The 15514-nt window shown below is 39.0% G+C and overlaps 1 protein-coding gene across 1 annotated transcript in view; it reads right to left on the bottom strand.

Annotated features, from left to right (window-relative positions):
- LOC124165149 (ITG-like peptide) overlaps positions 1–15514 on the bottom strand; it is a 119201-nt gene that overhangs the window by 68157 nt on the left and 35530 nt on the right. Inside the window, exon 3 of the mRNA XM_046542458.1 lies at positions 10620–10841. Coding sequence (XP_046398414.1) covers positions 10620–10841 — 222 coding nt within the window. The remainder of the gene's footprint in view (positions 1–10619; positions 10842–15514) is intronic.

A 15514-nucleotide genomic window follows, 5' to 3' on the forward strand; every position in this document is an offset into this window, starting at 1 on the left:
GTATAGAAATTTCGTTGCAACTTTTTAAAATGTAAAATGAACAATGAGCGTAGAAAAACATTAAAATTCTAAATTAACTAAAAAAATCAACAAAATTGCAAACTCTCAACTAGAGTTTTTCACGGCAGCGATAACACAGCTTGTTTGAGCATTCGAGGCAAATTGGTACTTTACATTCGAAACACATGTATTGTGCTTTGCGTCTCTTACTGTACGTGCAACTAGAACACCAACTTTTCTTCTGCCCTGTTTCTGCTTGGGCCAGCTAATAATAAAAATGGTCGCGTCTCCCACGAGGATGGTTCTTTGTCTTCCGATCCGTCGCGGCCAAATAGCAATGTACCATTCCGTGCGTCCACACAAACTCACTGCAATTTCTCGCGTAGTAATTACATGTCTTATAAATTTGATTCACCGCGACCAACAGTGAAAAAAGATCGAAAAACGTACACATTACTTTCTGATCGCAAGCCTTCCACCTTTTTCTTTTGAGAGTTGCTCGCTAGCACTTAAAGGGTTCGGTGATTTGCTGCTCTCGCCAACACTGTAACATTTCCGAAGGTGTTTTCTTAGCGGCGCCAGCGCGAGTAAAGCCGCTCAGGTGTACGTCTGCCAGGCGCATAGGTCTCACCCGGGGTAGTTGTTTGTTACTCACCTGCTATAAATGCACGAAAAAGGTAATGCGAGAGTCGGGCGCTGATGAATTTATAGATGATACTCCAACTCGTGCGCGATAATACCACCAATACTTTGAGTCGTTTTAACTAAAAAAATGAAAAATAAATAATTAAAGAAAAATCACGTAACCAGCTAGCATGGGTGCCTCAGAGGCGAGTATCTTCCTAGCCTTGCACGCGCGCACGCGTGACCTCGACGAGCGGTTGCGCGACACCGAGGGACGAAAGGGAAAGGTACAAGCACTGACAAGTGAATACGAAACTAGGGCGCCCAAATATTTACGATTTTTGAATCGTTGAGATCTGTGAGACCCATGATAAGTGGTTAAGAATTAATATGAGCATAAATATGTAAAATATTTAAATTGATTGTTGTAATGAGACCCAAATAGTGAATTTCATTACTTTTATAGGTGTGTGGAGAGAATTTTTCTCCTCGTGGCATAATCCGTGAATTGGAGAAGTTTCTGCATTGGAAGAGGCGGTGGAGGAATGAGTGAGCTGTCTAAAACAACCGGAGTGATTTACTGAGAATTTTGGTTAAAGCCTTTGCCAGCTACTTCATTCAGTTTAGATTTTAAAACGTCGTATTAATTAATGTATCGTGGAATAATTTATCATATATTTGGAGGAAACTAATGTGCTGTTGCTTTTCAAAGAATTCCCCGCAGCAAAAATGTGTTATTGAACAAGAAGTTCGAGCATTGCGTTTGCTTACTTTCGGTGGTTTAGTTTGCAATCATAAATAAATAGGTCGTGAAGACCTGAATAAGGTAAATCTGAAATATTTACGGCAAAGATTTTTATGCAGCAAAGTAAATGCGAAGGAATTCGAATATCTAATTAGAAAGAATCGTGCTCAGTCCAGTTGCGATCGTTCAAGCGAACGACGAGTGACAAGAATATAAGGGGGCCTTCACAGTTCGGCGTTGCGTTGACGCCGCGGCTAGCGAGCCAATCAGAGCCCGTCTTTGAGAATTGATGACGTCACGTCTACAGCTCGCTGCGTCGTCGCAGAAAAACTGAACCTGTCGGATTTTCTCTGCGTGAAGGCGGCAGTACGCCCACGATTTCGAATTGGTGTTTGTTTATGGGAAGCTTAGGTATGCAAATACACAAGATTAGCTCTAATGGGAGTGAGAAATGCTATTGATTTCATTATTTACTATTATTTTGAAGTGTTAAGCATAGATATTGCGTATCTTTCCTAAACATCGGATAAATGTTAACCCTAAATTAGATTACAATCACCGAGGAGCGTAGATTAACATAACACATACTCGTCAATGGTATCACAAGCTAAGTACAGCGTTAGAGCTCCTTGTTGGTGACTACGGTCGTTTAAATTCCAATTTATATCTAATATCTAATAATCTCCAACTTGCTGCGATAAGTTAGCTCCGCCCCCAGTACGCAACGCCGAGCTATGAAGGCACCCCTACTCTTGTTGTCGTGACGTCACGGCTGGTAGCTCAGGCCTTGTCTCTCTCGGACGCTAGAAACTCTGTTTGGGGAGAAATGACGTCGCACCTCTTGGACACACTACTTTCGCTCGCACCTCCCACTCCTCCACTTTGACCTTTAATATCTTGAAAACTACCCCTAGTATTGAAATTTCTCCCCAGTACATATTCTTTCCTAGAGGCTTACTACATTTTGACAGTTTTCAAAACATGTGAAAGTTCCCCATTACGTTGGATATCAACATCACTCATAAAAACCCATGAAAGTGGGATTAAAGCGACTTTATAGCAATCTTTGTGGAAGATGTCGAATCGTTAGATGCTATTTAAACTCTAAAATGGACTTCAATATAATATGCACAGAAGTGTGGCTAGGAAACATCATTACTGGTAATACACATGCGTCGCTGGATATACAAGTGAAAAAACTTCGTACCGGCACGTTCAATAGCATTAGAGTAAATAATTCGATCCACCTTTCTATTGATATATTTATACATGAATATGGCTCGAATATTAATGTCTTTCTTTTTTAATAATGCATAATGGAAGGAAGTTTGAAACGGAGCTATATCGAAGGAAATTAAAAACCATTCAAAACAAATCGATTAGGTACTTTAAGTATAGAAATAAACTTAAGTAGCCTTAATTGGTGTAACGCGGGTGAAAGTTGTTGGAATTAAAAATGGACGTCGATATAGTGAATTGGAGTTGGATTACCAGCCTTTAATAATCCATTCAGTCCGTTAGCAAATCCATTCAATCCGTTAGCAAACACTCTGAAAAAGTAGATAAAATCGTCGATTTGACAATACCCACAGAAAAATCGAACGAGTGGACCTTTAATCATGGCCACATGTGACCTTCTTGATAAGGATAATAACCTTGTAACTTCATTGATCTCCTTAAAATGGAATAGTATGAAAAGGGAATATATATATGCATAGAAAAGAAAATCGAAAATCGTGTTAGTTACACATATATAACTCGATAACGGCTGTACCGATTTTTAATGATATTTGGTTTTATGGATTCGCCTCAGCCCCGGATAACAGAAAAAACGGTTTAAAAAATAGTACAAGATCACAAAAAAATCATCTTTTTCTTAGAAGTATTTTTTAGGTGTTGGTAACATTGCAAAACAAAACCTTTGAAGTCAGTCAAAACTTGGATATTTGTTTTGTTTTTACCAATTCATTAACTGAGCTTCTTAACCATATTAATAACATTTTAATTGTTAAAACATATTAAAATTTTATTTCCAGCTAAGCCCAGCTCGAGTTGACGCGTCACTACGGTGTTTATAAACAAATCTCCATGCAATTATTGATTATCGGTAACGTCCGTGTTCCTGTCGACGGATCGAGCGGATTGGTTTTATTTCCTCGGAATTTTGGCATTTTCGATTCATAGAAAAATGAGATCATCGACAAAGTGTTCCCGAACCTGACTGATGGCCTTAAAATTCACAAATGGTCGAGTGAGCGAGCAATTTTGGCAGCTAAGAACAAAGATAAGGATTACTTTAACTTCTTAATTATTTGTCAAATCGTTGGCACTCAGCTGTCACTCAAATCTATTGACTGTGTAACAAACGAAGACGAATTCCTTAGATGTGCGTGGCTGACCACGGCACAATTTACACCTGAAGCTTGGTTCGTTGGTCATGATGCTTCGAAATCTAAACTAACCAAAACTATGCAATGGAACGCGTTTGGCGATTCAACGCGGTTAAAAAAACTGTTAATCAACGCGATTTACGTGACTATACTCAAAATTAAAATTTAAAGAAATTCTCCCTCCGAATATTACCAAGATCCCGACCGATTTGCCCATTGAGTTTTAGCGAATTCAATTTCCACTGCGTGTTGCATTCGCGAAGACGATTAACAAATAACAAGGTGAGTTTTTGTGGTCTGAATCTAGAAAACGTACGTATATCTCGCGGTCAAATATGTGTGGGATGTTCACGAGTTGGTCGACCATCCATTTTATTTTTTCGTTCGACTGATGAAAAAACTGTTTCACCTTTACCAGAAGGTACTTCACTCAATGGAATACCCCCGAATGTGTCGGGTAGACCGGGGCACGCTTACGCAGTGCACTTTTCCGAACCGAGTTATAACTAGCGCGCCACGAGTCATGAGTCACATATTAATGATGCTGCTCCCTGGACGCTATTTTCACGAGATTTTGAGCGTCAGTCAAGCATCTGGTTAGCGAGACATAAACTTGCCCCAAGAACAGGTGTCACCTTGTTATCAGCTTCATAAGACCGCAATGTCTTAAATTTCTTAATGTAACATAACGCTGGCCCCGCCATTTCTTCTCTTTCCACTTCATGGTTTATAATAACAGTAAGGGATCCACCATATTGCGATCGCACTGAACGGGCGTGCAAAGAGAGGGAAGCTCCAGAGTGCGGCATCGTGCGAGGCATAGCCCACCCACGCACAAGAGGATAGTTGACAAAGGAGTTGGAGAGGACTTGACAACAGGACGAGACCCAAAAAGCTGAGGGCCCGCCAACCACGCAGGCTGAGAGGATTTTCCAGACCACACAGGGACAAACCAACCTGTGTCGCGTATTCATCTGTCATAATGCCTTCTTACATTTTTGGCTCCCATAACATGGAGCATAATTCAAAGAGGAAAAACAAAAAAAAATTTGTTACATTAAGTTAAAACAAAAATTATAAAATTCATTGAAAAAATCCGCGTATACATGCCTTGGTCTACGTCCACCGTGTAGTTTGAATAAAGAAAATATCTTCCTAAAGGCCTGGTTACACGGTACATGAGAATGTACAAGAAAATGTGAGAATGTCTGAATCTCAGAATGAACGCGAAAATGCACCGTGTAACCACGCAAAATGTAAGAATGTATGAATTTCTGAACGCCTGCTCTAATTTCGTTCAGACAATCATACAATTTGAACTCAGAGTCACCTGGTGGCAGACTACGAAAACTACACATTCATTTCATCTGGCTTGTATAGGCGACTTCTTTGATTACGTACGGCCCCGATGGTTATTTCGATTTGATATGATCTTGCTTGACTTAGATATCTCACTGATTGGATATGGGTAGCGAAAGAATGGAACACAAGAAAAGGGGATGGGTAAAAGGAAGTATCAGATGGAAAGGCGCTGAATGTATGAACCGCGAGATTTGTCCAAGATTGAGATCCAAATGATCGTTAAAAGGTCAGAAAAAAGCATGTGATAGGCAAAGAAATAAGATTCAATTACTATTTACGCTGTATTTACTCAAGTTCCTGTTTTTGAATCGAGACCGACTGCAAAACGAGTCGAAATTTTAGGTGTTGCGTTGACATGCAGCAAACGTTATGGGCATCGCAGTAATAAATATTGAATTTACCTTGCCAAAAGCCTCATATTTCTCGTATATTCCTGTAGCGTGCGCCGATTCACAGGAGAAGGATGGAGAGAAATCACGACACACTCGCTTTCAAGTCTAAAATCCAACTGCCTTTATTATGTCCTTTTTATTGTATGACAAGGCTTAAGGGCACGAGACATTTTGAAAATGTGTTTTTATTATGGAACACTACTATCCAACAAAATTTTAACGATATCGGCGAAAGACACTTCGTGAATATTCCTTGTTAGGGGCTCCTTGTGACGAGAGGCCGGCCGCCCATTACATTCCTTATTTTTCACAGTGGTTTAATCGTAATCAGTATTTATTCTCGTAAACAGCCACTTTCCATATGATTTGATCCTACAATGGGTAGAATGATAGGTACATTTATAGAGTTGTTTACAAAGTGAAATAAGTAACTTGATAAAATCCTGCGGTAACCCTGATTTAAGAGTGTACTTACGTTGAGGATATCCCGTTGACAATATAGAAAATGTATTTGACTCCATTCTGTGGATCATCAACCACTTATTCCTCTTATTTTTGTCCCTTCGAACACAAGCAAAAAACTTCTCCGGCGAGTAAATAGAGGTACTAGACGTCGGGGCACTTTATATGGTTTCATGGGATACACGATTTATATGATTTTCACACGTTTTTCTATTGAATGTCCTTGCTGCAATATACTTACTGCATTAAGCAAACGATGTAGGTGTGTAACGTAGATCACAATCTGCAATCAACTTATTTTAATTTAATCTTTCCAAAGCCCCCCAAACAATCGCCTTTATTTATTTCAACAACGCCTTGGCAACCCAATATATTCACAATCCGAAGTTTGACATTAAAGCAGCAATTATATTCGCCAAATTTGCGTTTGAGTCCCTACATAGACAGTTTTTCTATCCACTTCCTCAGTCTGCCATCAGTGGATTCCAGGCCGTGATGTAACGCGCGCACGCTCCGTCACGTGTTTTTAAACAGTCGATGAAGATTATTTTTAAAGACTCATATCTCAGCTATAAAACATTATTCATCCGCGAAATTTTCGGCAAGTACATTTGAGGTAAGGGTCTTATTATTCTAGTACTTTTAAAAAAGTTTGCATGTTCCCCATTGGTTTATATTTGAAGTTGAAATAATTTGTTGCGCATTTAAAAATGTACGAAAAAATGTCCGAAAAAATGTACCGTGTAACCACCTACTCGTGGATCTTGTCCATGAGAATGTACAAGAATCTGTTCAGAAAACCATTCAGAAAAATGTACAGATTCTTGTACATTCTAATGTACCGTGTAACCAGGCCTTAACAAGCCATTGTAATACTTATTTTTATATTTTTACAGAATTTTTCATTATTGTATAACAATAATTTAAAGATTTAAAAACCAGTAGAGCCGCTCTTGATTAATAAATGGTGCAATTAAAATGTACATTGATTATCAGGCGGTACGAAGCTTGCCGGGTCAGCTAGTAAAAATATAAAATGAAAAGCGAGGTTGAGAAGGAGGCATAAATATAACCAAGTACTTATATTACCAACCAGGCAATACTTAGAAATTAGCGGCGAAGACGGAACCATATGGCCCATTGCAAAAGCTCTCAAAAAACCTCGCCGACAAACTCCTGCGCTCAATACTCCATCCGGATTAGCTGTCACCAATGATGAAAAAGCGCAAATCTTCGCAGGACTCCTAGAAAAACGTTTCTGCAATGATTTCTCTTCTCCGCGTGAAGATGACTGCTGTACCAACTGGCTTAGTTTACTTAACTGCCCAATCTCCGAACCTGAATTTACAACCCCGGCTGAAATCATCGCTTCAATCAAGCTGCTGGAAAGAAAATCGGCGCCTGGCCCTGACGGCATTAATAACCGGCTATTAAGAAACCTCCCAAATCCGTTTTTTCGAATTTTGGCTCGTCTCTTCAACGATTTATTAAAAATTTCGTACTTCCCAACAGCGTGGAAATTAGCAAAAATTATAATGATTCCCAACCGAATAAACCGGCTTCAAATCCATCTTCATACCGTCCGATCAGTTTGCTAAATACTCTATCAAAACTGTTCGAATCGATTATTCATTCTCGCTTACGCAACTTCACGCAAGAAAACAACATCATCCGACCAGAGCAAACCGGCTTCCGCAGCAACACTTCAACTACTCATCAAGTGCTGAGACTGGTAGAAGATATAACCGCCGGCTTCAACTCAAGATTGATCTCTCACTGCGTGCTGTTGGATCTAAAAGCTGCCTTCGACCGCGTATGGACTCTGGGCCTTATTAAAAAATTAACTGATATCAATATTCCTCCTTACCTAATCAAAATCAATCAATCCTTTACTTCCGATCGATCCTTTTTTGTCCAAATCTATTCCTCTGCATCCTATTTCCATTTCCTCCGGCGTGCCGCAAGGCGCAATCCTTTCCCCAACCTTGTTTAACCTCTACGTTAATGATACTCCTTCCCTTCCTCAAACCCGCCTTTATCAGAATGCCGATGATACAACCTTAATGGCCCAGGGATCCGATCCGCATAAAACAACCGACATTCTCCAAGACCACCTGGACGAATATGAAGATTGGGCGGCCGAATGGAAACTCAGCGTCAACGCAGATAAATGCAATCATATAGTTTTCTCCAGACGACCAAAAGCCGGCGAAGGCCATAATGTTTACTACGGAAATAAGCGTATTCCGAAATGCTCTACTGTAAAATACCTCGGAGTTACGCTAGATAAACGCCTCACCTGGTCCTGTCACATCCTGTCATCAATTAAGTAATCGCAGGGAATCTACGCCGCTTTATTTCCACTGATGAAGTCGAATTCTCCTCTGGCTTTAAAAACTAAGCTTTTACTCTACAACTCTTCGATCAAACCGCTATTAACGTACGCCTCTCCAGTTTGGCTACACGCCGCAGCAACCCATCTGAAGCGCATAATTGACTTGTGAAAATAAAAATGGTTCATTAGAAAACCGCCAAATCCGAAACGATCTCAAAATAACACCAATTTTGTCATTTCTTAAAACCGCAGTAGAAAAATTTCAGCATTCTTTTGGCAAAACCAATAACGAACTGTTAATGAATCTTTGGGATTACATTATTCCAAATAAACTCCCAAATTTGCCCTAAAACCTTCCCATATTCCTTTCCCCACCGAACCCAATGCAATGTTTAGACTGAAACCTCAAGAAAAGAAGCCAATTATACTATAAGAAACCATCCCGTTCCTGAATCAACTAGAAGACAGCTGATTGGCTGGGAGCTAGTACTGCTGCTATAAAAGAAAACTCCGCTGCTGCTGCTTTGAAATTATCGGAAGGCTACGTTCAATAGCATAGCATAAAACTTAAATAATCGATATGAATTCATAAAGATATAACTTCTTAAGTAAGGATTACTTTCAATTATAATGTATACGTGCATAAGGTAAGTTACTGTCCTAACATTTCTTATAGTTTTTATTTTCCCAGATAAAATACTTCCGTTTCTAAAAGCATCTATCGAGCGTACACTTGTAACTTCGGCTGTTACCATTGGATTCGTTTGCTTTGACTTTAACATTATTTCATACCTTAATTCTTATATTTATTAAGAGTTTCAGTCTGGCACATTATTAAATAAAAAAAGTTTATAGCGAATAATCGGATTGAAGGAAATTCGATTTGATTTTTCTTTCAGGAAAACAGATCACGTGAAATGCCTATCATTGCCAAATGTGGCCTTCGTGGTAAGGATCATATTCTTTAAATTTCGCTCATCTCGCGCACTAGAATCGTGTGGGAGAGGGATTTGACGTTTTCCCCTTAACTTTGCATTCATGCATGTTGGTTTGCATTAATGCATAATGGTAATGATGGAAACTAAAATATAATTGAAATTTGATATTACCATTCAGGTGTTACGCTGAAGTTTTGGTACGAGTATGGTTATTATCAAAAGAGAAACAGGAACTTATCGATGTAACTTCATACCGATGTATCTTCATTAACAAACTTAACTCCTCAAAATAATTTATATTTTTGCACCAAACATTCCTGTTTTAGCATTATGTTAAAACTTTAATCCCCTCAACTATAATACTAAGCCAAAAAATGGATCTATCGAATGCACATTTCCATCGATCATAACTTCGACATTAATTATTCCAATCGTTTGATTAAACTTTTATCGTAATACACGTAATAACTGTAACTTTTTTCCTATGATTTTCAATCTCATGCCTTGTTCAACAAAAAGTTATTAGCGAATGAAGCGTAACCAAGGAGATTGGTATCAATATAACACGCACATGGATCAAGTAAGTGGAATGGCCTTCATTAGAAAAGCTGACCTTTTTGATAACAGTTTTACCCTGAAAAATTTGTTCATGCAGCTCAAACGGTTACTAAGTAATTCAAGATTTTATGCTCCAAAAAAAGACAATGATTATTCACTTGCATTAAACTACTATATAACACTCTATTAAATGAAAGAGAGGGAAACCACAAAGAAATACCACAGGAAGAACTTTGGACGGCTCAAAGAACTCCGGTCACTCCCATTCTGTCAGAACGCGTAGCAAGAATAGCGAAATCGGAACGCAACGGCATAAGTGACGTCACGCACCCGTATCTCAAAATGGCGCTCGAAAAGCTCGTTTGAAACTATTGTCTATGATCCACCGCAGTTCAATAAATAAGGATCGCTCCACTATAAGAAAAGTATATTTATGGAACAATATTGGTTAACTATAAGATATGTCGGTTGAAATGGCTGAAGCGAGATCTTGTAAGTTTTCCATCACCATTAAACTAGGAAAACAAAAATCTACAAGAGGTGAATGGATACTGTAAGCTGCTGGACATACACGTAGACATATAAATATTAGAACTTGGCATCGGCGAGATATATTTTTACCCTAATGATTCACGATTTTTTTTCCTCTCCCAATGGTGTTTCTCCTCTACCCAGTTGCTACGTAACGATAGGGGAAGCTTGACGATGTGACCGATCAGATAATTCGCAACCCATGTATTTGATAAATTTAATACTTAGCTTCTTAACACACCTAAAGAAGCATTTACTTCGATAATAGCCATGCATACACACCATAGAGTTTGCGTGACCTGCTGGGGGGCTGGCACGTCCGGATCACGCCCTCCGACAGGCGGTTGTTCTGCTGCTCGCCGTTGCTGCCAGCAGCCGAGACGACACGGCCCACGATGACGTCATCGTCCTCAGCGGCGCACAGCAGGCCGCTCTCACAGTCACCATCCCGGCGACAGAGCTCGCCTTGACGCAGGCCGAACGGCAACAGGCAAGACCCCACAACTACAGGAGACACCGGGAGATGTAGATTTTGCATATTTGAAAAATATGAAAACTGAAAGTTCCAACGGACAATACATTCATTTTAATCAAAAAACACATGTTAGAATACTTTATTTGACATCCAATGTCGTTAACAAGCTGCTGGATGAATATAAAATATCCCAATCGAAAACTTGGAATTTTGCAAAAACTTGGGAACTCTCAATAGTAAAAAATAAAAATTACAGCTCTTATGACCCCATGTGGCATATGCTGCCCACATTGCACAGCAAAAAAATCCACACATTCCACGTGTTATTTCATCAAAACGAACATTTGTTGGGTAAAACCATTTACTTTTCCTATTTTCAAAAAATAACCCATTCTTATAGTGCTAACAATATCATAATATCCGTGATATAGTGCATAAGACTAGAAAGTGAAACTCTTGTGGAAGATATATTGTGTTTGCAGCTCCAGACTAACTGCGGTGAGCACGAATATAACAACGGAGGACTCTCCAATCCACAAATATACGTGTTGTTAACCAAAACACATTTTAACAGATTCAAAAAAGTCACCCCGTCCATTTCTGTAACAACAATGCCTGTTCGCTGTCCGTTTGAAGCCTGTTGATAGCCTTGAAGATTGAAGTTGAAGTTGAAGCCTGTTGGAGATTTAGTGAACAGAGTACGATAATAATCTCGGGCCCCACACAAGGGGGAACAAATAAGAACAGCCTTCCCACAGTTTGTACTCCTTAACAGGCAGACAACAAGCATTTCGGGAAAAATAGTGAACTAACTCTTAACAGGCAGGGGCCAGTTGGTTGTACGTTTCACCGCACAGGTAACATTGAACAGACACACAACAGACAGGGGCCGGTAGTTTGTATGTGTCACCGCACAGGGAATGAACAGACAACAGTCAGAGCCGGCCTTAGGGCGGGGCGACTGCCCCGGGCCCCGTGCTTCGGGGGGCCCCGCGTTCGTGAAAGAAAATTAAAATGTACGATAGTTTGAAAACGCAATTTCAACTACTACTGTATTGTTAAGTCTGTGCTAGACAAAAAATAATATTATGAAAAAGGAATAATAATGCAGTAACTTAAAGTAAAAAGCGCGCTTTTTATGTTTATTTTACGTTATAATTTTATGAATGAATATAATTATAAATTTTATTTGTAATATACTATTTTGAACTCAACTGCGTGATGGTATCATAACGGCGTAATTACGAAGTCTGAATTTGGGAGGGGAACACATACTTAGCCAGAGAGTGGTAGGGATTCAAAATGCTCGAGTTTGTAGAGTGTAATATTTTAAGTGAAGGGCCCCGCACTGAAGGTTCGCCCCTAGCCCCGCACCTGCTTGCGCCGTCCCTGACAACAGTGAATAGACTCTTAACAGGCAAGGACTGGTTGGCTGTCCACTTTTCCCAAACAGAGGCGGATAGTTCACGGGGGGTCATGACCACCTAAAATTTTATCAAAAATTTTTAATTTTTATCAGTTTAATCGTTTTTTTGCTATTCATTTGCCATCGTTGCCGATTTGTCAGCACGGAAATCAAAAAAAGTCGTTGGATTGTAATGCGTTATATACTCAAGCGTATATGCTCAAGGTGAGATCAAAAAATGACCAGACTGATTAATTTATTCTGCACAAACCGTTTAACGCATCGAAAAGAAACAAAGTGCACCATCTTGCAACATATCTGACGACTAAAGCGAGAGGTGTTTGTTTACGTCGAGTCGTTACTTAGCAGCAGCGGTACGTGTCTTAACTCTGAGCTCTTAACCTGCTCGTCGCCGCAGGCAAAGGTAGCAATGAAGGAGCTATAGGAACAGTGTGTGAGCGACAAATTTTGTTTCAAACCTAGCAAAAGTGCTACGGAAAGGGGCGCAGCCAGGAATTAAGGGGGGGGGGATGTTTGGGTGCAACTAATACCGGGATGCGTGGGGTATGGAATACCCACCAGGATAAGCGGCAGGTGCGAGATTAATAAATTGTGGAATTTAAAGATAATTGGTTCAAAATGGTGATTTTTACGGCTTTCTGAGGGATATCTTATTAATCCTTTCACTATTCTATTAGCAATATCAATCCAATTTGGTAAAATGGATTTAACTTAAAAATTTCTCAGAGCTATGGGGGAGGGGGGGGTTTATCTCCCAAACCCCCCCCCCCCCCCTCGCTGCTCCACTGGCCACGGAGAGACGTTTGGAATGATTCATTCAGTAATCCTTTGTTAATGAAGCTGAGTGCTACAGTCGTTTTAAAACGGACAGAACCTTGGCATATAAATATTCGCGAACGGCCCTCCACATCGCCAGACTCCAGCCATGCCAAATTTGTGGACGAGTTGTCGCGGGAAAATCGCCGTTTAAATGTCAGGGAGGAAGCTGGAGAAGTGAGCATTAGTTTTGGGCCATTTTGATTGACATTTAGGGCATGACGCGCGTGGCATCAAAATTCGTCCCGTTTCCACCACGTGGCGCTGCCTCACACGCCGATAGTTTTTCGCTAAAACCAGAACTTCCGCAGCCACCCTACTTTACAGGCGTGGTTCCATCAGACTTTATCTGTTTCCTAAGTTAAAATCAAACTTGAAAGGGCACCGGTTCGACTCTATTGCGGAAATGAAAACTAATTTTACCACGGACCTCGAGAGGATCTCTAAGGCAGCTTACTAGGCAGGGTTGGAGCGCTGGAAGAAACAAACGTTAGCAAAGGCGTGTCGTCAGCCAAGGCATTGAGGGTGACACGTTCGAATAAGCTGTATCCCCCGAAATAAACAAGTTATAAAATCATTCCGGTCTTTTTTTGATCACATCTTGAGTATGTATTGTTAGTTAATTTGCTGAAAATTGTATTATTTGCAATTCCACCTACTGCATTAATAATTTTATTAAAACAAAAAATTATTGTATTTATCATTAATTTAGTGAAAATGTGGTATCCTTGTGTTATTCCATTTTAATTATATGTTAAACAAATTTCGAGTGATAATATTATCTGATATAAGAATTACCGTTTGTTTCTATGAATAATTTTTCATGATATATTTCAAAATGTCATTCCACATTCTACTTATGCAGCATAATTTACCACGGAAAAACAAAGCTTTAGCATTAATTTTATAGAGAAATAAGTAAATTTAGCCATACTTGAAAAGAAATAAAATAAGAAAAATATGCCTAAGGTAGCTAAAATCAATAAACAATTTGTTTATAATTACTGTAATGGCATCTACAAATATTACATCTTACAATACTGAAGATACAATAACAATTCTATTATTTTCAGCAAATGGAATTTTGATTTAATATTGTAGGGTCGCACTGTAAACCAATTCAGTCTGTTCTGTATTTTATTTTTTTCATTTACAAGTAAAATATTTGTTCATAAAAACACTGGAAATATTAATAGCTCACTGCAAATCTATTGTGCTCGAGCAATAAAAAATGGATAGGAAGGTTGAGTAGAGGTCCCAAAGAAGAAGAAGAAGAAGAATCCCTCATTAATTAAGCTGGGTCTTGTTCTACTTCTGAGCACCGAACTTAAAAGGTTCGACGTTACATTCTTCCTACTGTGAATGTTTCCTGGAGACTGAAGAGGATGAGTCCGTTTCCTCTGGTAGGACCTTTACAATGCCGACTTCTGGCATCCGTAGGTTGCCAGGGAAAACCTTATGTTAAGACCAGGTTTGGCATAATGAGGAAAGTCATATGCTTTCATTCACCATAAATGCATTTCCTTGAAATCGAAGGAAGTATAAATGCAAGAGTCCATCTTTGTTTGGATCTAGTTTTACTAGACAGCGAAAGTGGAGACCAGGCTGAAACGCTATTATTTATATTTATTTTGTAAATCCATGACATTTATGGTAATTATTCCAACAGTCTGACCAGATAAAAATGGATACATTTCCTTCTGTCTCCTGATGATATTACCAGCAGTTAGAACTAAACATTGAGCCGTTTAAGTCATGACGTAGCATACCCAGAAATTGTTGATACTAATGCTCTGGTCTACAATTGATCTCACTAATAATCAACACTTATAGAACTGTGAGTGTTACACATATATTTGCCCAGATAACTGTGCTTTTCGGGGATTGTTTAAGCCAGTAAATACATTATTTACCATAGTCAAGGTCAGTCCATTATTTTGAGGTTATATTTGAAAGTAACATTGGGATAAAAACGTTGGTGGCCATATTAAAAAGAAAAAATATAGTATATGGGATAGGCTTATTTAATTTTTGTCAGCCGAGAGGATTGTGTTCAAAAATAAGGGTAAAGAAGGGTGTTTTCCTTTTAGCATGGGTAACTAACTTTTTTCTCATGTTACTCAGTGATATGCTTACATTTCCCATAATATATGCACATTGCCTATTCTGCAAAGTTTCAGAAAGGAAATCGAGCTTTATTAATCACTTCATAGGGAAAGGAATAGAAATTCATAAATATATTAACTAAAAATTTGGGTCATAACATTATGCGGTACAGTCAGTATGAATTTATCTTCTTACTCTTTATTCAAAAGCTAACACGTTCAGGGACTATTTTACTATATTTTTCTAATTTAATGAGAACTGTGAACTAGAATACTGAGCAGTGAAATTACAACTTACTATTTACCACTATAGCCTTAATAAGATTAAACAAACTGTTTTTTTTATCTCTTGTGG

This window comes from Ischnura elegans, chromosome 9 (assembly GCF_921293095.1).
Source record: "Ischnura elegans chromosome 9, ioIscEleg1.1, whole genome shotgun sequence".
Lineage (NCBI taxonomy): Eukaryota > Metazoa > Arthropoda > Insecta > Odonata > Coenagrionidae > Ischnura > Ischnura elegans.